At 37.4% G+C, this 24,068-nt stretch overlaps 2 protein-coding genes across 2 annotated transcripts; both read left to right on the top strand.

Moving 5' to 3' along the window:
- The first annotated feature begins 905 nt into the window (after positions 1-905).
- On the top strand, positions 906-7,780 carry LOC308636349 (leucine-rich repeat-containing protein 37A3-like). Its single transcript, XM_081271764.1, has 5 exons — positions 906-973; positions 1,694-1,768; positions 3,066-3,184; positions 5,303-7,119; positions 7,478-7,780. The coding sequence occupies exons 2-5, from the start codon at positions 1,698-1,700 to the stop codon at positions 7,652-7,654; spliced, it is 2,184 nt and encodes a 727-aa protein (XP_081127890.1). The 5' UTR covers positions 906-973; positions 1,694-1,697; the 3' UTR covers positions 7,655-7,780.
- Positions 7,781-12,816: 5,036 nt separating this feature from the next.
- LOC308636348 (leucine-rich repeat-containing protein 37A3-like) lies at positions 12,817-19,690 on the top strand. Its single transcript, XM_081271763.1, has 5 exons — positions 12,817-12,883; positions 13,604-13,678; positions 14,976-15,094; positions 17,213-19,029; positions 19,388-19,690. The coding sequence occupies exons 2-5, from the start codon at positions 13,608-13,610 to the stop codon at positions 19,562-19,564; spliced, it is 2,184 nt and encodes a 727-aa protein (XP_081127889.1). The 5' UTR covers positions 12,817-12,883; positions 13,604-13,607; the 3' UTR covers positions 19,565-19,690.
- Positions 19,691-24,068: the final 4,378 nt, after the last annotated feature.

Here is a 24,068-nt window from a genome sequence, read left to right as displayed (position 1 = left end):
TGACAGAAAAATACCAGTGACAGTAGGTGCTGGGAGCATGACTTCTACCAGTTCCATTGCTTAAAACTTTATCCTCTTTCCTTTGACTTCCAAGCCAAGGAATTGGTTCTATATTTTTTCTTAACTAAGTGAATTAGACCATGAAATGTTTTAAATTTCTAAAAATGAAAGACAAACACCTTGAACTATGGAAGGCACTAAAAATACTGTTTCCTATAGGGCAAGGGCTTCCCACTAGTATAGTTACTTCTAGGGTTTGGTTTTTTTTTTTTTTTTAAGATATACTCATTTTTTTTTTTTTAGAGAGTGAGAGAGAGAGAGAGAGAGAGAATTTTTAATATTTATTTTTTAGTTCTCGGCGGACACAACATCTCTGCTGGTATGTGGTGCTGAGGATCGAACCCAGGCCGCACGCATGCCAGGCGAGCGCGCTACCTCTTGAGCCACATCCCCAGCCCTACTTCTAGGGTTTTTGACCTGAAAATTCTTTGCCATATTTTTTCTTTGTGTTCACTTTTTTCCCCTCCTTTTTTCTTTTTCTTTCTCTTTTCCACTTTATCTTCTAGAGAGCTGGATAATTCCCAAATAAAAAAGTGCCTTATAAAATTCTAAGGGTGATTTATATATAAAGACAAAATATTTTTTAAACATATAAGTTCTTTCTAAAAAAGTAGTCTCGGGCTGGGGATGTGGCTCAAGTGGTGGCGCGCTCGCCTGGCATGCGTGCGGGTTCGATCCTCAGCACCACATACCAACAAAGATGTTGTGTCCGCCGAGAACTAAAAAACAAATATTAAAAATTCTCTCTTTCTCTCTCTCTCCTCTCTCACTCTCTCTTTAAAAAAAAAAAGTAGTCTCATGCATGTTGAAAATATAATTTTAATTCCATTGCATGTTTCAGAATTCTCAGTCGTAATCCTCTGACAACTGTTGAAGATTCATATCTTTTTAAATTGCCAGCATTAAAATATCTGTAAGTATTACAACAATTTTAAACTCAAGATATGATTTCTGCTCTTCTTGTTTACTTCATCAAAGGGTTAAGTATTTTGTATTAATACTAGAAAGTCATAATTTTAATTTTAATTAGTTGCTGGAGAAAAATGTCATGGTAAAGAAGAGTTAAGGAAGGATATATCATGGGGCAAGACAGCCATCAGAAGAAGGCAGCCATATTAAAGAACACTTACAGATATGGAACATGTAAACACATGTAAGAATATATTATTTATCCCAGAAAGCAAAGAGGAATACATGTATATTATTTTTAAAAAAGAAAAAAAGAGGGGCTTGGGTTGTAGCTCAGTGGTAGAGCGCTTGCCTTGCATGCGTGAGGCACTGGGTTCAATCCTCGACACAACATAAAAATATATAAATTAAGATATTGTGTCCATCTATATCCAAAAAAAAAAGAAAGAAATGATGCAATATGAAAATAAGAAGTAAGATGATGATTTAAAAAAGATGTAAGTTCTATTTTTCAATGCCAAGATCATTATTTGATGGTGCAAATAGTAAACTTACGTATCTTCAATAAGAGCTTTATGGAATTATCTTCTATGCGAAATAAACTCTTAAGGCAGCTTGTTTTATGAGAAGCCAAAATAGAAGTTATCACATGTCCTTGAAATATTTTTTCAAGTATAGAATATTTATTGGGGTTCATCATGAATATCTTGGCTTTCTCTTTCAGAGACATGGGAACAACTCAAGTATCGCTTTCGACAATTGAGAATATCCTCCTGATGACTCTTGAATTGGAAAAACTGTAAGTTATTTTTTTTCTTAGATTTATTTTACTTGATTTTTTTAGGTCTCTTTTCATATCTTGAATTTAAAATTATTTTAATACATTATTTTCTTAACTTTATTGAGGTATAATTTTCATGTAATAAAATTCACACTGTAAGCGTACAGTTTGATGTATAGTAATGAAGTTACCACCACCTGATGATATAGAACATTTGTCATCCCCAAAATAGCCCCTTACATTGCTTTGCATTCATCCACTCCTCCTACACCAGCCCCTACAAACCACCAAATCTTTTATCTTTCCCTATAGTTTAAAATTTTCCAGAATGTCTTATAAATAAAATCATCTAGTAGTAGATTTTTAGCTTCTTTCACTTAGCATAATTCTTAGCATATCTACTATCAGAATAGAAGAGTTGCAGTTTCTCCATGTCTTCATCTAATCCTTGTTTCAAGTTATTCCTTGTTTCAAGGAATAATATTTTTTTAGCCTTTCTACTAGTAGGAATGTAGTGGTATCTCATTGTGGTTTTAATTTGCATTTCTTTAATAGCTGATGATATTTAATATCTATTTTTATGCACGTTTCTTCTCTTTATGCTTTTACATGTTCAAAGTGTCCAGATTTGGCCAATGTGATCTCTATTGTTGTTTAACCACACAATGTGAGTTAAACTAAGCTATTGTTTATGCCAGAATAATGTCTACCATTTACCACTCTCAAACGGAATTGAGATATGGACTCTAGTAGTTGGAGACTTATTCAGATCCTTCTTAGAATTCTATCTTTCTGTGCACTCCTAACCCAGAGCAAGATTTTAAGTTGAAAGGAGATGTTTTTACTGTCACCCAATTCTAATTTCTTTTTTTATTTAGGCCTTCCATACCCACTGCCATGCTTTCCTTTCTGGTGGGCATCTCCCTCCTCCTTCCTATATATTTACAGTATTCAAGAGCCACATGCCAGGCACCATGGCACATGCCTATAATCCTGTCTGCTCAGGAGGCTGAGGCAAGAGGATCATGAGTTCAAAGCCAGCCTCAGCAACTTAGCAAGGCCCTAAGCAATTTAGTAAGACCCTGTCTCAAAAAATAAAAAGGGCTGAGAACACGGCTCAGTGGTTAAGCACTTTTGGATCCAATCCCTGGTACAAAAATAATAATTAAAAAAGCAGTTTACCATTGGTTTCTTGTCCAGGCTATATGTATCAAGAACTCCTTTCTACACTGTCCTGTGGTAGCCTTGGACTGTTCTTCTACTACTCAAGTAACTCCTTTTCCATTAACTTAATCCTCTGTGTTTCTATTTATAGGATCTTACCTAGCCATTTGGCCTGCTGCCTCTGCCAGTTTAAAAATAATATTGAAGTTGTCTGCAAGACAGTGAAGCTGCGATGTGACAGTGCATGTCGGACAAACAATACACGTTGCCGTGAGTCTGAATTGCCTGATGAGAAATGTCTTAACTTTTGTTTTGTTATTCAACTTTTAACTGGTGATCATAGATTTTTCAAACTAATGATGAAACTGCTTTATTTTTATTTATTTATCTAGAATTCAACTCCCTAAATTTCTGGATTGCTCTCTTGCTCAAAGTGAGGTTTTCAGCTATAATTTAATAATATAGCTATTCCGTATGCCTAAGGATGAAGAGAAAGGAATAGAAGGGAGAAGGAATAATATTAATGGCCACACATGGTGTCCTGTGCTTTCTGCTTGGTACTTTGTCTTCCAGTGATAACTTATTCATATAGTACAATGCAGTTAGTAAGCTATTTTTTTATACACTAGGTCTCAAGTGTCCTCTGCCTTATAGTGCAGGCATCAATCTATTTTGATCTGTTTGTGCAACTTTATAAAAGAGAATATTTTATTTGAAGCCTAGGAGTTTCTGATTCTATAATAAGAAATTGCACCTAGACCATCCAACTCTGAACTTCTCTTAATCTCAAACTTTTCTATCCTCAGGTAATTCATGTGCTTTCAAATGTTTTTGTGTGTATTAGGTTTATTAGCACTAATTTCATGACTTTCAAAATGTGGTTGCTTTCATATCCAAATAGCTCAAAAATAGGTCTCTACCAGTGATCTTGGGCAAATTATAATAGCACTTTGCTACTTATTACATACATATAACTTATTTTTCAAAATGATTTTTCACCAGTTACATTATTTCCTTTTCCCCCAGAGGTGAGCAGAACAAGTATTTTTCATCTCCATTTACAGATAAGGAAAACAAGATGGGAGGTGTCAAGTGCTATAGCCTTGAACCCAGGTCTTCTGTACCCAATTCTAACCCACATTCCTCTTTTGTCTCCAACCTTACCTCCTCTTTGACTCTCACCACACAAAAAATACTTTTAGTTCTCCTGGGAAAGAAACCAGCTATTGCTGGGTATGGTGGACTGCAATCCCAGTGGCTTGGGAGGCTGAGGCAGGAGGATTGTAAGTTCAAAGCCAGCCTCAGTAACTTAGTGAGGCCCTAAGCAATTTTGTGAGACCATGTCTCAAAATAAGAAAATAAAAAAGACCTGGGGGTGTGGCTCAATGGTTAAGTGCCCCTGGGTTCAAATCCCAGGTACCAAAAAAAAGGAAAAAAGAAAAATCCAGCTACACAATGGTACACTTGACCTCATGTAGTTAGAAGCTTTGGATGATTCCCAGAGCTAAAATTGCTAGTTTTCACATCTAGTATGAAAACAGGGAAGGCTTCTGACAAAAATAGCTTTTCCATTACTGTTCTTCAGAACCTCAAGTATTGTTTATCCAGAAAATGCTGTTATTCTGTAGATTTATTGCACATTCAGCATAGGCATAGAACCAGGAAAACTTAAAAATCTTTTAACTCACATCCCAGATCCCTGCCGTAATTTAGGGAAAGAACCAGTATGGATATGGTGGGGTTTTTTTTGTTGTTGTTGTTGTTGTTTTGTTTTCTGTGTAGAGGCATCTGTTATGGAGCCTAAGATGTATGGGGAACTGGGGCCAGGTGAAGGAACTGGGTGAGTAGGTGGAAAGGACATGTTCAGATGAGGGAGGATGTGTTAACAGAAAGAGCGGAGCCTGTGCTTTAGCATCTTGGTTCTTATTCTCCTTGGAAGAATGTCCTTTGTCATGATCATCTGTGATGGTGGCAGGAACATGACACACTGAAGAGGTGGATAGAGGAAGCCTTGTGCCCCCTCTGTATCTGAGCGGGGACAGCATGGGGTATGTAAATGTAAGGAGACACAGCTGATCTGTAGAGAATCTCTCAGAGCCCATGAATATTTCTCTTCTAGTCTTGGGCTTTTATTGAGTATTGGGCAATTGGCTGTCCTAAACAGAGTTCTTATATACAGTGTGGAATATTCTGAGTTAAGTAGCACTTTGTCAAAAAAGATGTCTTTTTTTTCTTTGTGTTGTTGCCACTTCATAGGTTTAATTATGAAATTATTTTTCTTTCTTCCAAATGACACTTAAATGTTTGGCTGGAATGTACGGCTGTGGACTGACAAAAAGCTGTCCATCAGTCTTCTGTTATCAAAAGTAGTCTCTTCTTTTTTGACAGTTCAAGATGCATCTGTAGGGAATGCAGAAGGATCATTCATGAAGGTGTTACAGGCCCGGAAGAAGAACACTAGCACTGAGCTTTCTATTGAGCCTGAAAAGCCAGCTTCAGATAAAAATGGTGTCACCTTTTCGGGATTCTTAAATGAACAGCTAGACTTCAATGATGAAAGTGATGTTATAAGTGCATTAAATTACATATTGCCATATTTCTCAGAGGGAAATCTAGAAGATGTAGAGTCAACATTATTGCCATTCATTAAACTGCTTTTTTCAAACGTACAAGATGGAGGTAATGCCATGGAATATTTGAAGAACAATACAAATAACTCCTCTCTTTCAACTGCATCCAACAATTCAACTTATAAAAACAAATTAAAGAAGCTTTATTTTCTGGAAAATTTGTTAGATGCAGAAATTCAGGAAAAAATTGATGAGGTGAAAAAAAAAGAAAAAACTGCCATGCTTATGCAATCTAGGCTTTTAGGTCCCAAATTCAAACGCCAAATCTTTCGAAAGAAATTGGAAACTGCCCAACCACAGGAAAACAGCCTAGCAGAGATTGGGAGTGTAGAGAAAAGGCTGCAGAGAGTGAACAGAGTCCTCAAGGGGCCGAAGGGCATATGGAAAAGACACTTCAATGAAATGAGAAAACAGAGTATGGGAAGGAAACAGAGTGCCCGGGCACTTGCGGAGAATGTTGCCCAAGAAGGCAGGCTCAGGAGACCAATCCCAAGGGAACTAGAGCAGCTTCACAAGGTGTGGAGGCCCAGGAAGTCAGTGGGAAACTCCCTCCTGGACGCTTCATTTACAAATGAACGTAAGGCAGCAGTCTCTTCTTTTTTCAAACAATACTCCTTGGGCAAATCTCCCACCTCCAGCATTTCAAAATTACAGCCTGAGATTAGAAGCAAAACAAAAGACTTAACCTACACCCTTTTTGTTTTAGAAGGGGCAAATGCTCGAGTTAAAAGCAGGAAGGCTGATAAACCAGTCACGCGTTCCAAAAAAACTCACAGCTTTCATAAAACTTACCCTCTTGCAGCCCACAGAATACCCAAGGCCAAAGTGAGTCGAAAGTTCAGGAAGGATAATTTGCACAATAGACTGATGCTTGCAAAGAGGCCCCCATTCTCTGCAATAAGGAGCCTCATAAATTCCCCCCCACAAGGGGCCTTTTCATCTTTAGGAGACCTGAATTCTCAGGAGAATCCTTTCTCAGGATTACATGCTCTTTCAGAACCTATAGAAAGTGTTCCTGCAGAAAACAATACTGCAAAAATTCCTTCTGAAAGAAGTATTTTTGAAGCAAACATTACTGTGTTGGATGAACCCACCTCTGAAAATGCAACCTATGAAAACGCTGCTGCAGAGGCTGTAGATTCTGCTGTGACTCCTTTCAACATAATGCCAACTGTTCAACAAACCAATGAGACACAATGGGAATACCTCAACGCGAACACTGACTCACAACCCAAGCCTGAAGACTTATCCTACCCATTGAGGGCATCCCCAGGTGATCAGTTTGAAATTCAGCTAAACCAGCAACTTCGGTCCCTCATCCCCAACAATGACGTGAGAAGGCTCATTTCTCATGTTATTCGGACTTTGAAATTGGACTGCTCTGAGCCCTATGTGCAACTGGCCTGTGCCAAGCTCATCTCCAGAACAGGCCTCCTGATGAAGCTTCTCAGTGAGCAGCAAGAAATCAAGGTGTCCAAGGCCGAATGGGATACGGACCAGTGGAAAACTGAGAACTATATCAATGAGAGCACAGAAGCCCAGGGTGATAACAAAGAGCATGAGGAGACAAGTGAGGTGAGGGCAACTATTGAACAAGAAGCCCAGACTTTTTCATCATTTAGGTTATACAATTGAAGCATTCAAGCAGGAAGACCAGGGGCTTCTAGTCCACATCTTGTCTTGGCCACATAACTTTGCCCAAGACAGTGATCCCCATTTTGTTCCATTAGAGAATAAAGTGGACTTAACACACAAGATAAACAAATAATAGGAAAAAAATGTGTGATAATAAGATGTAACATATTAAATTTGGTGTGTTCTTTAAGAAACTGCAAGCTATTCACCTGGAAGAATGGAAATTTTGAATAGTTAACTTTCATCCTTTCCAGTCTCTTTTTTACTTAATAAAAATTATTCTTTTTCTTTCTTTTAGCTTACAAAAGGAGTCCCGGGATATGGTTATAACAACAAACTCATCTTGGCAATATCTGTGACTGTAGTGGTGACGATTTTGATTATAATTTTCTGTCTGATTGAGGTAAGGACAACAATCAATTCAGGTTCCAGAATACATCTTATCATTGTAATAGATTTAGAACGTATACCCTGAAAATCAAAGCTCCTTCCCCACCTACTACTTGACATTTCTCTTCAGTCACTAACACTGAGTTATGCTTTGTTCTTTTATTGAAAAATATATTCTAGGGATTTTTATTTGTTTTACTTTTTGGTACCAGGGATTGAACCCAGGGGTGTTTGAACATTGAGCCACATCTCCAGCCCTTTTTTGTATTTTACTTAGAGACAGGGTCTCACTGAGTTGCTTAGTACCTCGATCAATTGATGAGGCTGGCTTTGAACTCATAATCCTTTTGCCTCAGCCTCCCAAGCAGCTGGGATTATAAGTGTGCTTCACAGTGCCCAGCCCCAGAGACTTTTAAAGGAACTTCATTTCCAGGGAATCTTTGAGAAATTGAAACCAAGAGAACAAGCTATAATTTCTTAAGAAATTAAGACTAATGTGGCCAGAGATGTCATCGTAGCAAAATTTATCCAACCCAAAACCATGTCCACAATTTGTTACTCTCATTTTTGTAAAGTTTTGATATACTCTCATTCTACCACTGATTTCTTTCCTTGTTACTGAAATGACAAGAGATGACTTCACTCTCAAGCAGCAGTCATTACCCTGGGGTAAAAGGAGAGGGCTAAAAGATAAAAGTGCTATATGTAGACTCAGTGGATCCACACAGCTTCCTCCTCCTCCAGTGTGTGAGGTATTGTCTGAGTAGGTGTTCAGTTAAAGCACTGCAGCTAAATTCTCATCAGGCTACTACAGAGCAGGTCCTAGTGATAATAGTATATTCCTGGCTTTGGCTTCTGTTTACCTTCTGTTTGCTTACATGATGGTTTATTACTTTTCTCAATAGGCAGGTTTAGAATATTAAGAGTCATTTAATAAGCTGACAATCTTGATTCTACCCTCCCAATTCAACCACCCAACTTAGCTAGTTTGCCTTTTCTACTGTAATAGCAGTCCTCCATTCCAGCCAGAGCAGCCTCTCCATATACCCGTCACACCATGCTCATTCCTTGCCTATCTAAAATTCCCTTACTTTGCCATGTCTGTGGAAGTTTTATGAATCTGTCAAAAACCAACTCAAGTTCATCTTTCTTCACAAAGCCTTCTCTGAATACCCCAGTTCTCCTGGACCTATGCCAACTATGAGATTTGTCTCCATTTCTTGAGGTGATTGTGAAGCTTTGTCCTTCCCCTCAGAATTTAAATTTTTGGTAAACAATTTTTTAAAAGATGGCTATAGGAGAGAGAAACACCAACATCTCTGCTCCATTAATGGAGTGGAACAGAGATATATAAGGATCAGATGGCTCAGACTTGAATAGAAACCTGATCAGAATGGGTGTTTTCAAATAAAAATCCAGTTCCATGTTGTTTTTCATTGTCCCATCACTACACAACCGAAGCAGGTACTTCATGGAGTATTAAGGTAATATGAAACCAAAATGAGTTTCCATTAGTATGATAGAAAGTACAACTCTGAATTAGTTCAAAGACATGTATTAATTAGAGGAGTAACTGTCTTTCAAATGATTGGAAAGGTATCTTTTTCTTCTAGTATTAAAACTGGGTTAGAAAAATAGAATAAAGGACTAGGGGTATAGCTCAGTGTTAAAGTGCTTGCTTAGCATGCACAAGGCCCTGGGTTCAATCCCCTGTACCACACACACACACACACACACACACACACACACACATGCACGTGTGAAAGAAAAACCAAATTAAGCCAGGAACATGAGAATATTCCCTTTAATTTTAAAAATTACATGCAGAAATTAATACTTGTAGCTCATAATCTTGAACTTGATAAAACTGTAAAAGGTCACATAATAATTATCCTACTGTCAGGAAAGACTATCTCAAAACCTGTCAAGATATAAAGTTGTATATTTTACTTATGAAAGTGAGACTCAAGAGAAAAGTGGGCAGGGTTAAAAACTCTAAAAAATTAAAATATAAGTCCAAAGGTTTAGAATTTAAACAAAAACTAGGTATTCGATATTATCAATTCTGGATTCTATTTATTCATACTAATAAGATAGCTAATATCTAATCAAGGCAATATTTTCCTTTTACTTTTCCTAGAGATTTATCCTGCAATAAAATACAATCTATCGAAAGACGTACATTTGAACCACTACCTTTTTTGCAATTTATGTAAGTTACAAGTATAACTTGATGATATTTGAAATTTTATAAACCCCCTTGCTACTCATTTGAAATTATGATTAAAAATTTATTAGTAAAAAGTTACTAAATTTATATAGCAAATCTTTTTAGTATCTAGCAAAGATAAGTATGAGAATTATTATACATAGATTGAAATGAGTCATTACAGAGCAGTGGTTCAATTAGTGTGATTTCATACCCAGGTGACATTTTGGCATCTAGTGGCCAGACACCAGGGATGCTGCTAAACATCTACAATATACAGGACAAAACTCCACAACAAGAATTTTCCAGCCCAAAATGTCAATAGCATTGAAGTTGTGAAGCCCTGTTTTAGAGAAGTAAATATCACAAGTATTTTTTGAGCATTCACTGTTTTATAGCTAAGGCTCTGCATGTATAAACGCAGAAATATAAGTCATAAGTCAGGATCTTCCACAGCAAGATTTCTTTAGTGTGTGGAAAAAGTATTGAGGTTACATTTCATCATATATAAGTTAGAATCACTGCCAAATGATAAATGTTCTGAAAGAATATCTTTTTTCTTCTCCTTCTTCTTTGGCTTTCTTTTTTGTAGAAACCTTGGTTGCAATTTACTCACAGAACTGGGCTTTGGAACATTTCAGGCATGGCATGGACTGCAGTTTTTACACAAGTTGTAAGTGAAATAGAAGATACACGCATGTACAAAAAAAACCCCCAAAACTATGTGTTAAAAACGTTATACAGTTATTGGTTAGCTTGATGTAAGCCCTGTCTTATTCTGAGAAGTATGTCTTAAGATCCATTCATTCTTTTCAAATGAGGAAACTAAGGTACAGAGAAGCCAAGAGACTTGTAATTTATATAGGACATGCTCTGCTTTCCCTAGCACTGATCTCTGGCATAGATAATAGAAAGCATCATGCAAGCAACATCCAAATTAGCATTGCCATGGTAGTCTCAGTGATGATGCTCTGACATGTGAATTGTCCTTGAATTTCATTTTTGAGTTTAACTCTGATTCAATCTCACATTTAGAGTCCCTAACTGCTTAAATATATGCAACAGGGCTACAAAGAATGAAGTTTAGCATAAAGCCCTCCAGGGAGCACAGATGCAGGTGCTTTCTCAATGGAAAGCAGAAACGAATTGGCTCAGGGGACCTCTCTCCCCAATCACCCAGAGCATTATTTTTCTAAAAATACCTGCCTCTGAAGTCATGAATTGTATGTAGGCAGCAAGAGGTGTGAGAAAGATGATGTTTATGATATAGTGTAAAAAACATTTGTAAAGAAAATACATTGCTCTGACCTAATTACATATACTTTCTTTCCTGACTACCCTCAACAAGAAGTATGGGTTTTATTTCCTTTCAGCTCAAAAGGAAATTTTGTTTTTACTTATTTATTTGATTTGTTTTGTTTTTCGGTGCTGGGGATGGAACCCAGGGCCTTGGGCATTCTAGCCAAGCACTCTGGCACTGAGCAACATATACCCCTAACCCCTGAAAGGGATTTAAGACTCAAGGTGAAAGTTCTCCCCTCAACTCAATTTTGGAAAAAATTGTTCACCTGTCTCGTGGATCAGAAATCCAGGTTCACATGGTTCATTTTGGGTTCCATGAAGGGATGGTTATGGTATGCCTGGAGCTGGATTAACTTTTCCTTCAGATGCTCATTTATTGCAGCCACCTCCTCCCCCTCATCAATTTGCTGAAGCCTAACTTGGGGAAAGAATATGGAGAGTCTACTTTTCAAACAAAGCAGGGATGGGTGGTGGGTCAGAAAGACTCATAATGGAGGAGGCACCAACTTATCTCTAGTTTCTGTGTTCATCTGAACAGAAAAAGGCATTTGCTTCATGATGAGAACTCAGAGCCAACTGGCAATGGACATTAACACTCATATCATGCAATGCGAATGGAGCTCTGCCTCTCAGACCAATTCATAGTTGCTTTCATAGATTGGCACATTGAGCCAGACAAGGTGCACAGCTGTGGTCCCAGCCATTTAGGAGGCTAAGACAGGAGTTCAAGGCCAATCTGGGCAACATAGTAAGACCTGTCTCTTAAAAAAGGGGTCAGAAATGAGTTCAAATTCCAGCTTTGCTTCTTACTAGTTTGGTGAACCTGAAAAAAGATGTGCCAAGAGCTTATTAGTAAAGTACCACTGTTTAAATGGTAGTAATAATCATATCTCTTCCAGATGAAATAAAAAATGAAACATATTATATGGAAAACTAGTACTGGTTGATAATCCTAAATGTTAAGTTTACTTTTTTCCCCCTGACTTTAAAGTGCTTCTCCTTCATTCACCTACACAGGTCCAGATGGATGGCTTATTTTTTTAAATATTCTTTTAGTTACTTCATTGGTTCTAACAATACAAGCTCCATGAGTTTAGAAACTGAAGGACTCTACAAGGTAGAAAGGCAGGCTCTATTCAGATAGAGCATATTCACATGCTGACTTGTCTATGACACATCAATATTGTGCCAAGAACATAAGCACAAAGAACAAATAAGAGGGAAATCCAAGATTTATCCCTGTTATATATTCCACTACTGAGAATATCCATGAGGTAGGTGTGCCCTACTTCTAGGGTTTTTGACCTGAAAATTCTTTGCCATATTTTTTTCTTTGTGTTCACTTTTTTTCCCCTCCTTTTTTCTTTTTCTTTCTCTTTTCCACTTTATCTTCTAGAGAGCTGGATAATTCCCAAATAAAAAAGTGCCTTATAAAATTCTAAGGGTGATTTATATATAAAGACAAAATATTTTTTAAACATATAAGTTCTTTCTAAAAAAGTAGTCTCGGGCTGGGGATGTGGCTCAAGTGGTGGCGCGCTCGCCTGGCATGCGTGCGGGTTCGATCCTCAGCACCACATACCAACAAAGATGTTGTGTCCGCCGAGAACTAAAAAACAAATATTAAAAATTCTCTCTTTCTCTCTCTCTCCTCTCTCACTCTCTCTTTAAAAAAAAAAAGTAGTCTCATGCATGTTGAAAATATAATTTTAATTCCATTGCATGTTTCAGAATTCTCAGTCGTAATCCTCTGACAACTGTTGAAGATTCATATCTTTTTAAATTGCCAGCATTAAAATATCTGTAAGTATTACAACAATTTTAAACTCAAGATATGATTTCTGCTCTTCTTGTTTACTTCATCAAAGGGTTAAGTATTTTGTATTAATACTAGAAAGTCATAATTTTAATTTTAATTAGTTGCTGGAGAAAAATGTCATGGTAAAGAAGAGTTAAGGAAGGATATATCATGGGGCAAGACAGCCATCAGAAGAAGGCAGCCATATTAAAGAACACTTACAGATATGGAACATGTAAACACATGTAAGAATATATTATTTATCCCAGAAAGCAAAGAGGAATACATGTATATTATTTTTAAAAAAGAAAAAAAGAGGGGCTTGGGTTGTAGCTCAGTGGTAGAGCGCTTGCCTTGCATGCGTGAGGCACTGGGTTCAATCCTCGACACAACATAAAAATATATAAATTAAGATATTGTGTCCATCTATATCCAAAAAAAAAAGAAAGAAATGATGCAATATGAAAATAAGAAGTAAGATGATGATTTAAAAAAGATGTAAGTTCTATTTTTCAATGCCAAGATCATTATTTGATGGTGCAAATAGTAAACTTACGTATCTTCAATAAGAGCTTTATGGAATTATCTTCTATGCGAAATAAACTCTTAAGGCAGCTTGTTTTATGAGAAGCCAAAATAGAAGTTATCACATGTCCTTGAAATATTTTTTCAAGTATAGAATATTTATTGGGGTTCATCATGAATATCTTGGCTTTCTCTTTCAGAGACATGGGAACAACTCAAGTATCGCTTTCGACAATTGAGAATATCCTCCTGATGACTCTTGAATTGGAAAAACTGTAAGTTATTTTTTTTCTTAGATTTATTTTACTTGATTTTTTTAGGTCTCTTTTCATATCTTGAATTTAAAATTATTTTAATACATTATTTTCTTAACTTTATTGAGGTATAATTTTCATGTAATAAAATTCACACTGTAAGCGTACAGTTTGATGTATAGTAATGTAGTTACCACCACCTGATGATATAGAACATTTGTCATCCCCAAAATAGCCCCTTACATTGCTTTGCATTCATCCACTCCTCCTACACCAGCCCCTACAAACCACCAAATCTTTTATCTTTCCCTATAGTTTAAAATTTTCCAGAATGTCTTATAAATAAAATCATCTAGTAGTAGATTTTTAGCTTCTTTCACTTAGCATAATTCTTAGCATATCTATTATCAGAATAGAAGAGTTGCAGTTTCTCCATGTCTTCATCTAATCCTTGTTTCAAGTTATTCCTTGTTTCAAGGAATAATATTTTTTTAGCCTTTCTACTAGTAGGAATGTAGTGGTATCTCATTGTGGTTTTAATTTGCATTTCTTTAATAGCTGATGATATTTAATATCTATTTTTATGCACGTTTCTTCTCTTTATGCTTTTACATGTTCAAAGTGTCCAGATTTGGCCAATGTGATCTCTATTGTTGTTTAACCACACAATGTGAGTTAAACTAAGCTATTGTTTATGCCAGAATAATGTCTACCATTTACCACTCTCAAACGGAATTGAGATATGGACTCTAGTAGTTGGAGACTTATTCAGATCCTTCTTAGAATTCTATCTTTCTGTGCACTCCTAACCCAGAGCAAGATTTTAAGTTGAAAGGAGATGTTTTTACTGTCACCCAATTCTAATTTCTTTTTTTATTTAGGCCTTCCATACCCACTGCCATGCTTTCCTTTCTGGTGGGCATCTCCCTCCTCCTTCCTATATATTTACAGTATTCAAGAGCCACATGCCAGGCACCATGGCACATGCCTATAATCCTGTCTGCTCAGGAGGCTGAGGCAAGAGGATCATGAGTTCAAAGCCAGCCTCAGCAACTTAGCAAGGCCCTAAGCAATTTAGTAAGACCCTGTCTCAAAAAATAAAAAGGGCTGAGAACACGGCTCAGTGGTTAAGCACTTTTGGATCCAATCCCTGGTACAAAAATAATAATTAAAAAAGCAGTTTACCATTGGTTTCTTGTCCAGGCTATATGTATCAAGAACTCCTTTCTACACTGTCCTGTGGTAGCCTTGGACTGTTCTTCTACTACTCAAGTAACTCCTTTTCCATTAACTTAATCCTCTGTGTTTCTATTTATAGGATCTTACCTAGCCATTTGGCCTGCTGCCTCTGCCAGTTTAAAAATAATATTGAAGTTGTCTGCAAGACAGTGAAGCTGCGATGTGACAGTGCATGTCGGACAAACAATACACGTTGCCGTGAGTCTGAATTGCCTGATGAGAAATGTCTTAACTTTTGTTTTGTTATTCAACTTTTAACTGGTGATCATAGATTTTTCAAACTAATGATGAAACTGCTTTATTTTTATTTATTTATCTAGAATTCAACTCCCTAAATTTCTGGATTGCTCTCTTGCTCAAAGTGAGGTTTTCAGCTATAATTTAATAATATAGCTATTCCGTATGCCTAAGGATGAAGAGAAAGGAATAGAAGGGAGAAGGAATAATATTAATGGCCACACATGGTGTCCTGTGCTTTCTGCTTGGTACTTTGTCTTCCAGTGATAACTTATTCATATAGTACAATGCAGTTAGTAAGCTATTTTTTTATACACTAGGTCTCAAGTGTCCTCTGCCTTATAGTGCAGGCATCAATCTATTTTGATCTGTTTGTGCAACTTTATAAAAGAGAATATTTTATTTGAAGCCTAGGAGTTTCTGATTCTATAATAAGAAATTGCACCTAGACCATCCAACTCTGAACTTCTCTTAATCTCAAACTTTTCTATCCTCAGGTAATTCATGTGCTTTCAAATGTTTTTGTGTGTATTAGGTTTATTAGCACTAATTTCATGACTTTCAAAATGTGGTTGCTTTCATATCCAAATAGCTCAAAAATAGGTCTCTACCAGTGATCTTGGGCAAATTATAATAGCACTTTGCTACTTATTACATACATATAACTTATTTTTCAAAATGATTTTTCACCAGTTACATTATTTCCTTTTCCCCCAGAGGTGAGCAGAACAAGTATTTTTCATCTCCATTTACAGATAAGGAAAACAAGATGGGAGGTGTCAAGTGCTATAGCCTTGAACCCAGGTCTTCTGTACCCAATTCTAACCCACATTCCTCTTTTGTCTCCAACCTTACCTCCTCTTTGACTCTCACCACACAAAAAATACTTTTAGTTCTCCTGGGAAAGAAACCAGCTATTGCTGGGTATGGTGGACTGCAATCCCAGTGGCTTGGGAGGCTGAGGCAGGAGGATTGTAAGTTCAAAGCCAGCCTCAGTAACTTAGTGAGGCCCTAAGCAATTTTGTGAGACCATGTCTCAAAATAAGAAAATAAAAAAGACCTGGGGGTGTGGCTCAATGGTTAAGTGCCCCTGGGTTCAAATCCCAGGTACCAAAAAAAAGGAAAAAAGAAAAATCCAGCTACACAATGGTACACTTGACCTCATGTAGTTAGAAGCTTTGGATGATTCCCAGAGCTAAAATTGCTAGTTTTCACATCTAGTATGAAAACAGGGAAGGCTTCTGACAAAAATAGCTTTTCCATTACTGTTCTTCAGAACCTCAAGTATTGTTTATCCAGAAAATGCTGTTATTCTGTAGATTTATTGCACATTCAGCATAGGCATAGAACCAGGAAAACTTAAAAATCTTTTAACTCACATCCCAGATCCCTGCCGTAATTTAGGGAAAGAACCAGTATGGATATGGTGGGGTTTTTTTTGTTGTTGTTGTTGTTGTTTTGTTTTCTGTGTAGAGGCATCTGTTATGGAGCCTAAGATGTATGGGGAACTGGGGCCAGGTGAAGGAACTGGGTGAGTAGGTGGAAAGGACATGTTCAGATGAGGGAGGATGTGTTAACAGAAAGAGCGGAGCCTGTGCTTTAGCATCTTGGTTCTTATTCTCCTTGGAAGAATGTCCTTTGTCATGATCATCTGTGATGGTGGCAGGAACATGACACACTGAAGAGGTGGATAGAGGAAGCCTTGTGCCCCCTCTGTATCTGAGCGGGGACAGCATGGGGTATGTAAATGTAAGGAGACACAGCTGATCTGTAGAGAATCTCTCAGAGCCCATGAATATTTCTCTTCTAGTCTTGGGCTTTTATTGAGTATTGGGCAATTGGCTGTCCTAAACAGAGTTCTTATATACAGTGTGGAATATTCTGAGTTAAGTAGCACTTTGTCAAAAAAGATGTCTTTTTTTTCTTTGTGTTGTTGCCACTTCATAGGTTTAATTATGAAATTATTTTTCTTTCTTCCAAATGACACTTAAATGTTTGGCTGGAATGTACGGCTGTGGACTGACAAAAAGCTGTCCATCAGTCTTCTGTTATCAAAAGTAGTCTCTTCTTTTTTGACAGTTCAAGATGCATCTGTAGGGAATGCAGAAGGATCATTCATGAAGGTGTTACAGGCCCGGAAGAAGAACACTAGCACTGAGCTTTCTATTGAGCCTGAAAAGCCAGCTTCAGATAAAAATGGTGTCACCTTTTCGGGATTCTTAAATGAACAGCTAGACTTCAATGATGAAAGTGATGTTATAAGTGCATTAAATTACATATTGCCATATTTCTCAGAGGGAAATCTAGAAGATGTAGAGTCAACATTATTGCCATTCATTAAACTGCTTTTTTCAAACGTACAAGATGGAGGTAATGCCATGGAATATTTGAAGAACAATACAAATAACTCCTCTCTTTCAACTGCATCCAACAATTCAACTTATAAAAACAAATTAAAGAAGCTTTATTTTCTGGAAAATTTGTTAGATGCAGAAATTCAGGAAAAAATTGATGAGGTGAAAAAAAAAGAAAAAACTGCCATGCTTATGCAATCTAGGCTTTTAGGTCCCAAATTCAAACGCCAAATCTTTCGAAAGAAATTGGAAACTGCCCAACCACAGGAAAACAGCCTAGCAGAGATTGGGAGTGTAGAGAAAAGGCTGCAGAGAGTGAACAGAGTCCTCAAGGGGCCGAAGGGCATATGGAAAAGACACTTCAATGAAATGAGAAAACAGAGTATGGGAAGGAAACAGAGTGCCCGGGCACTTGCGGAGAATGTTGCCCAAGAAGGCAGGCTCAGGAGACCAATCCCAAGGGAACTAGAGCAGCTTCACAAGGTGTGGAGGCCCAGGAAGTCAGTGGGAAACTCCCTCCTGGACGCTTCATTTACAAATGAACGTAAGGCAGCAGTCTCTTCTTTTTTCAAACAATACTCCTTGGGCAAATCTCCCACCTCCAGCATTTCAAAATTACAGCCTGAGATTAGAAGCAAAACAAAAGACTTAACCTACACCCTTTTTGTTTTAGAAGGGGCAAATGCTCGAGTTAAAAGCAGGAAGGCTGATAAACCAGTCACGCGTTCCAAAAAAACTCACAGCTTTCATAAAACTTACCCTCTTGCAGCCCACAGAATACCCAAGGCCAAAGTGAGTCGAAAGTTCAGGAAGGATAATTTGCACAATAGACTGATGCTTGCAAAGAGGCCCCCATTCTCTGCAATAAGGAGCCTCATAAATTCCCCCCCACAAGGGGCCTTTTCATCTTTAGGAGACCTGAATTCTCAGGAGAATCCTTTCTCAGGATTACATGCTCTTTCAGAACCTATAGAAAGTGTTCCTGCAGAAAACAATACTGCAAAAATTCCTTCTGAAAGAAGTATTTTTGAAGCAAACATTACTGTGTTGGATGAACCCACCTCTGAAAATGCAACCTATGAAAACGCTGCTGCAGAGGCTGTAGATTCTGCTGTGACTCCTTTCAACATAATGCCAACTGTTCAACAAACCAATGAGACACAATGGGAATACCTCAACGCGAACACTGACTCACAACCCAAGCCTGAAGACTTATCCTACCCATTGAGGGCATCCCCAGGTGATCAGTTTGAAATTCAGCTAAACCAGCAACTTCGGTCCCTCATCCCCAACAATGACGTGAGAAGGCTCATTTCTCATGTTATTCGGACTTTGAAATTGGACTGCTCTGAGCCCTATGTGCAACTGGCCTGTGCCAAGCTCATCTCCAGAACAGGCCTCCTGATGAAGCTTCTCAGTGAGCAGCAAGAAATCAAGGTGTCCAAGGCCGAATGGGATACGGACCAGTGGAAAACTGAGAACTATATCAATGAGAGCACAGAAGCCCAGGGTGATAACAAAGAGCATGAGGAGACAAGTGAGGTGAGGGCAACTATTGAACAAGAAGCCCAGACTTTTTCATCATTTAGGTTATACAATTGAAGCATTCAAGCAGGAAGACCAGGGGCTTCTAGTCCACATCTTGTCTTGGCCACATAACTTTGCCCAAGACAGTGATCCCCATTTTGTTCCATTAGAGAATAAAGTGGACTTAACACACAAGATAAACAAATAATAGGAAAAAAATGTGTGATAATAAGATGTAACATATTAAATTTGGTGTGTTCTTTAAGAAACTGCAAGCTATTCACCTGGAAGAATGGAAATTTTGAATAGTTAACTTTCATCCTTTCCAGTCTCTTTTTTACTTAATAAAAATTATTCTTTTTCTTTCTTTTAGCTTACAAAAGGAGTCCCGGGATATGGTTATAACAACAAACTCATCTTGGCAATATCTGTGACTGTAGTGGTGACGATTTTGATTATAATTTTCTGTCTGATTGAGGTAAGGACAACAATCAATTCAGGTTCCAGAATACATCTTATCATTGTAATAGATTTAGAACGTATACCCTGAAAATCAAAGCTCCTTCCCCACCTACTACTTGACATTTCTCTTCAGTCACTAACACTGAGTTATGCTTTGTTCTTTTATTGAAAAATATATTCTAGGGATTTTTATTTGTTTTACTTTTTGGTACCAGGGATTGAACCCAGGGGTGTTTGAACATTGAGCCACATCTCCAGCCCTTTTTTGTATTTTACTTAGAGACAGGGTCTCACTGAGTTGCTTAGTACCTCGATCAATTGATGAGGCTGGCTTTGAACTCATAATCCTTTTGCCTCAGCCTCCCAAGCAGCTGGGATTATAAGTGTGCTTCACAGTGCCCAGCCCCAGAGACTTTTAAAGGAACTTCATTTCCAGGGAATCTTTGAGAAATTGAAACCAAGAGAACAAGCTATAATTTCTTAAGAAATTAAGACTAATGTGGCCAGAGATGTCATCGTAGCAAAATTTATCCAACCCAAAACCATGTCCACAATTTGTTACTCTCATTTTTGTAAAGTTTTGATATACTCTCATTCTACCACTGATTTCTTTCCTTGTTACTGAAATGACAAGAGATGACTTCACTCTCAAGCAGCAGTCATTACCCTGGGGTAAAAGGAGAGGGCTAAAAGATAAAAGTGCTATATGTAGACTCAGTGGATCCACACAGCTTCCTCCTCCTCCAGTGTGTGAGGTATTGTCTGAGTAGGTGTTCAGTTAAAGCACTGCAGCTAAATTCTCATCAGGCTACTACAGAGCAGGTCCTAGTGATAATAGTATATTCCTGGCTTTGGCTTCTGTTTACCTTCTGTTTGCTTACATGATGGTTTATTACTTTTCTCAATAGGCAGGTTTAGAATATTAAGAGTCATTTAATAAGCTGACAATCTTGATTCTACCCTCCCAATTCAACCACCCAACTTAGCTAGTTTGCCTTTTCTACTGTAATAGCAGTCCTCCATTCCAGCCAGAGCAGCCTCTCCATATACCCGTCACACCATGCTCATTCCTTGCCTATCTAAAATTCCCTTACTTTGCCATGTCTGTGGAAGTTTTATGAATCTGTCAAAAACCAACTCAAGTTCATCTTTCTTCACAAAGCCTTCTCTGAATACCCCAGTTCTCCTGGACCTATGCCAACTATGAGATTTGTCTCCATTTCTTGAGGTGATTGTGAAGCTTTGTCCTTCCCCTCAGAATTTAAATTTTTGGTAAACAATTTTTTAAAAGATGGCTATAGGAGAGAGAAACACCAACATCTCTGCTCCATTAATGGAGTGGAACAGAGATATATAAGGATCAGATGGCTCAGACTTGAATAGAAACCTGATCAGAATGGGTGTTTTCAAATAAAAATCCAGTTCCATGTTGTTTTTCATTGTCCCATCACTACACAACCGAAGCAGGTACTTCATGGAGTATTAAGGTAATATGAAACCAAAATGAGTTTCCATTAGTATGATAGAAAGTACAACTCTGAATTAGTTCAAAGACATGTATTAATTAGAGGAGTAACTGTCTTTCAAATGATTGGAAAGGTATCTTTTTCTTCTAGTATTAAAACTGGGTTAGAAAAATAGAATAAAGGACTAGGGGTATAGCTCAGTGTTAAAGTGCTTGCTTAGCATGCACAAGGCCCTGGGTTCAATCCCCTGTACCACACACACACACACACACACACACACACACACACATGCACGTGTGAAAGAAAAACCAAATTAAGCCAGGAACATGAGAATATTCCCTTTAATTTTAAAAATTACATGCAGAAATTAATACTTGTAGCTCATAATCTTGAACTTGATAAAACTGTAAAAGGTCACATAATAATTATCCTACTGTCAGGAAAGACTATCTCAAAACCTGTCAAGATATAAAGTTGTATATTTTACTTATGAAAGTGAGACTCAAGAGAAAAGTGGGCAGGGTTAAAAACTCTAAAAAATTAAAATATAAGTCCAAAGGTTTAGAATTTAAACAAAAACTAGGTATTCGATATTATCAATTCTGGATTCTATTTATTCATACTAATAAGATAGCTAATATCTAATCAAGGCAATATTTTCCTTTTACTTTTCCTAGAGATTTATCCTGCAATAAAATACAATCTATCGAAAGACGTACATTTGAACCACTACCTTTTTTGCAATTTATGTAAGTTACAAGTATAACTTGATGATATTTGAAATTTTATAAACCCCCTTGCTACTCATTTGAAATTATGATTAAAAATTTATTAGTAAAAAGTTACTAAATTTATATAGCAAATCTTTTTAGTATCTAGCAAAGATAAGTATGAGAATTATTATACATAGATTGAAATGAGTCATTACAGAGCAGTGGTTCAATTAGTGTGATTTCATACCCAGGTGACATTTTGGCATCTAGTGGCCAGACACCAGGGATGCTGCTAAACATCTACAATATACAGGACAAAACTCCACAACAAGAATTTTCCAGCCCAAAATGTCAATAGCATTGAAGTTGTGAAGCCCTGTTTTAGAGAAGTAAATATCACAAGTATTTTTTGAGCATTCACTGTTTTATAGCTAAGGCTCTGCATGTATAAACGCAGAAATATAAGTCATAAGTCAGGATCTTCCACAGCAAGATTTCTTTAGTGTGTGGAAAAAGTATTGAGGTTACATTTCATCATATATAAGTTAGAATCACTGCCAAATGATAAATGTTCTGAAAGAATATCTTTTTTCTTCTCCTTCTTCTTTGGCTTTCTTTTTTGTAGAAACCTTGGTTGCAATTTACTCACAGAACTGGGCTTTGGAACATTTCAGGCATGGCATGGACTGCAGTTTTTACACAAGTTGTAAGTGAAATAGAAGATACACGCATGTACAAAAAAAACCCCCAAAACTATGTGTTAAAAACGTTATACAGTTATTGGTTAGCTTGATGTAAGCCCTGTCTTATTCTGAGAAGTATGTCTTAAGATCCATTCATTCTTTTCAAATGAGGAAACTAAGGTACAGAGAAGCCAAGAGACTTGTAATTTATATAGGACATGCTCTGCTTTCCCTAGCACTGATCTCTGGCATAGATAATAGAAAGCATCATGCAAGCAACATCCAAATTAGCATTGCCATGGTAGTCTCAGTGATGATGCTCTGACATGTGAATTGTCCTTGAATTTCATTTTTGAGTTTAACTCTGATTCAATCTCACATTTAGAGTCCCTAACTGCTTAAATATATGCAACAGGGCTACAAAGAATGAAGTTTAGCATAAAGCCCTCCAGGGAGCACAGATGCAGGTGCTTTCTCAATGGAAAGCAGAAACGAATTGGCTCAGGGGACCTCTCTCCCCAATCACCCAGAGCATTATTTTTCTAAAAATACCTGCCTCTGAAGTCATGAATTGTATGTAGGCAGCAAGAGGTGTGAGAAAGATGATGTTTATGATATAGTGTAAAAAACATTTGTAAAGAAAATACATTGCTCTGACCTAATTACATATACTTTCTTTCCTGACTACCCTCAACAAGAAGTATGGGTTTTATTTCCTTTCAGCTCAAAAGGAAATTTTGTTTTTACTTATTTATTTGATTTGTTTTGTTTTTCGGTGCTGGGGATGGAACCCAGGGCCTTGGGCATTCTAGCCAAGCACTCTGGCACTGAGCAACATATACCCCTAACCCCTGAAAGGGATTTAAGACTCAAGGTGAAAGTTCTCCCCTCAACTCAATTTTGGAAAAAATTGTTCACCTGTCTCGTGGATCAGAAATCCAGGTTCACATGGTTCATTTTGGGTTCCATGAAGGGATGGTTATGGTATGCCTGGAGCTGGATTAACTTTTCCTTCAGATGCTCATTTATTGCAGCCACCTCCTCCCCCTCATCAATTTGCTGAAGCCTAACTTGGGGAAAGAATATGGAGAGTCTACTTTTCAAACAAAGCAGGGATGGGTGGTGGGTCAGAAAGACTCATAATGGAGGAGGCACCAACTTATCTCTAGTTTCTGTGTTCATCTGAACAGAAAAAGGCATTTGCTTCATGATGAGAACTCAGAGCCAACTGGCAATGGACATTAACACTCATATCATGCAATGCGAATGGAGCTCTGCCTCTCAGACCAATTCATAGTTGCTTTCATAGATTGGCACATTGAGCCAGACAAGGTGCACAGCTGTGGTCCCAGCCATTTAGGAGGCTAAGACAGGAGTTCAAGGCCAATCTGGGCAACATAGTAAGACCTGTCTCTTAAAAAAGGGGTCAGAAATGAGTTCAAATTCCAGCTTTGCTTCTTACTAGTTTGGTGAACCTGAAAAAAGATGTGCCAAGAGCTTATTAGTAAAGTACCACTGTTTAAATGGTAGTAATAATCATATCTCTTCCAGATGAAATAAAAAATGAAACATATTATATGGAAAACTAGTACTGGTTGATAATCCTAAATGTTAAGTTTACTTTTTTCCCCCTGACTTTAAAGTGCTTCTCCTTCATTCACCTACACAGGTCCAGATGGATGGCTTATTTTTTTAAATATTCTTTTAGTTACTTCATTGGTTCTAACAAT

The sequence above is a fragment of the Spermophilus citellus genome (assembly GCF_964194105.1).
Source record: "Spermophilus citellus genome assembly, chromosome: 17".
Taxonomy (NCBI): Eukaryota; Metazoa; Chordata; class Mammalia; order Rodentia; family Sciuridae; genus Spermophilus; species Spermophilus citellus.
Note: the sequence above shows the minus strand (reverse complement) of the source record. Positions and strands in the feature narration are given on the sequence as shown.

Coding starts and splice junctions, on each gene's coding strand:
- LOC308636349 (XM_081271764.1), top strand. CDS start 1,698: ATGGGAACAACTCAAGTATCGCTTTCGACAATTGAGAATATCCTCCTG. Junction 3,185..5,302: donor GACAAACAATACACGTTGCC/GTGAGTCTGAAT, acceptor CTTTTTTGACAG/TTCAAGATGCATCTGTAGGG. Junction 7,120..7,477: donor AGCATGAGGAGACAAGTGAG/GTGAGGGCAACT, acceptor TCTTTCTTTTAG/CTTACAAAAGGAGTCCCGGG.
- LOC308636348 (XM_081271763.1), top strand. CDS start 13,608: ATGGGAACAACTCAAGTATCGCTTTCGACAATTGAGAATATCCTCCTG. Junction 13,679..14,975: donor ACTCTTGAATTGGAAAAACT/GTAAGTTATTTT, acceptor TTCTATTTATAG/GATCTTACCTAGCCATTTGG. Junction 19,030..19,387: donor AGCATGAGGAGACAAGTGAG/GTGAGGGCAACT, acceptor TCTTTCTTTTAG/CTTACAAAAGGAGTCCCGGG.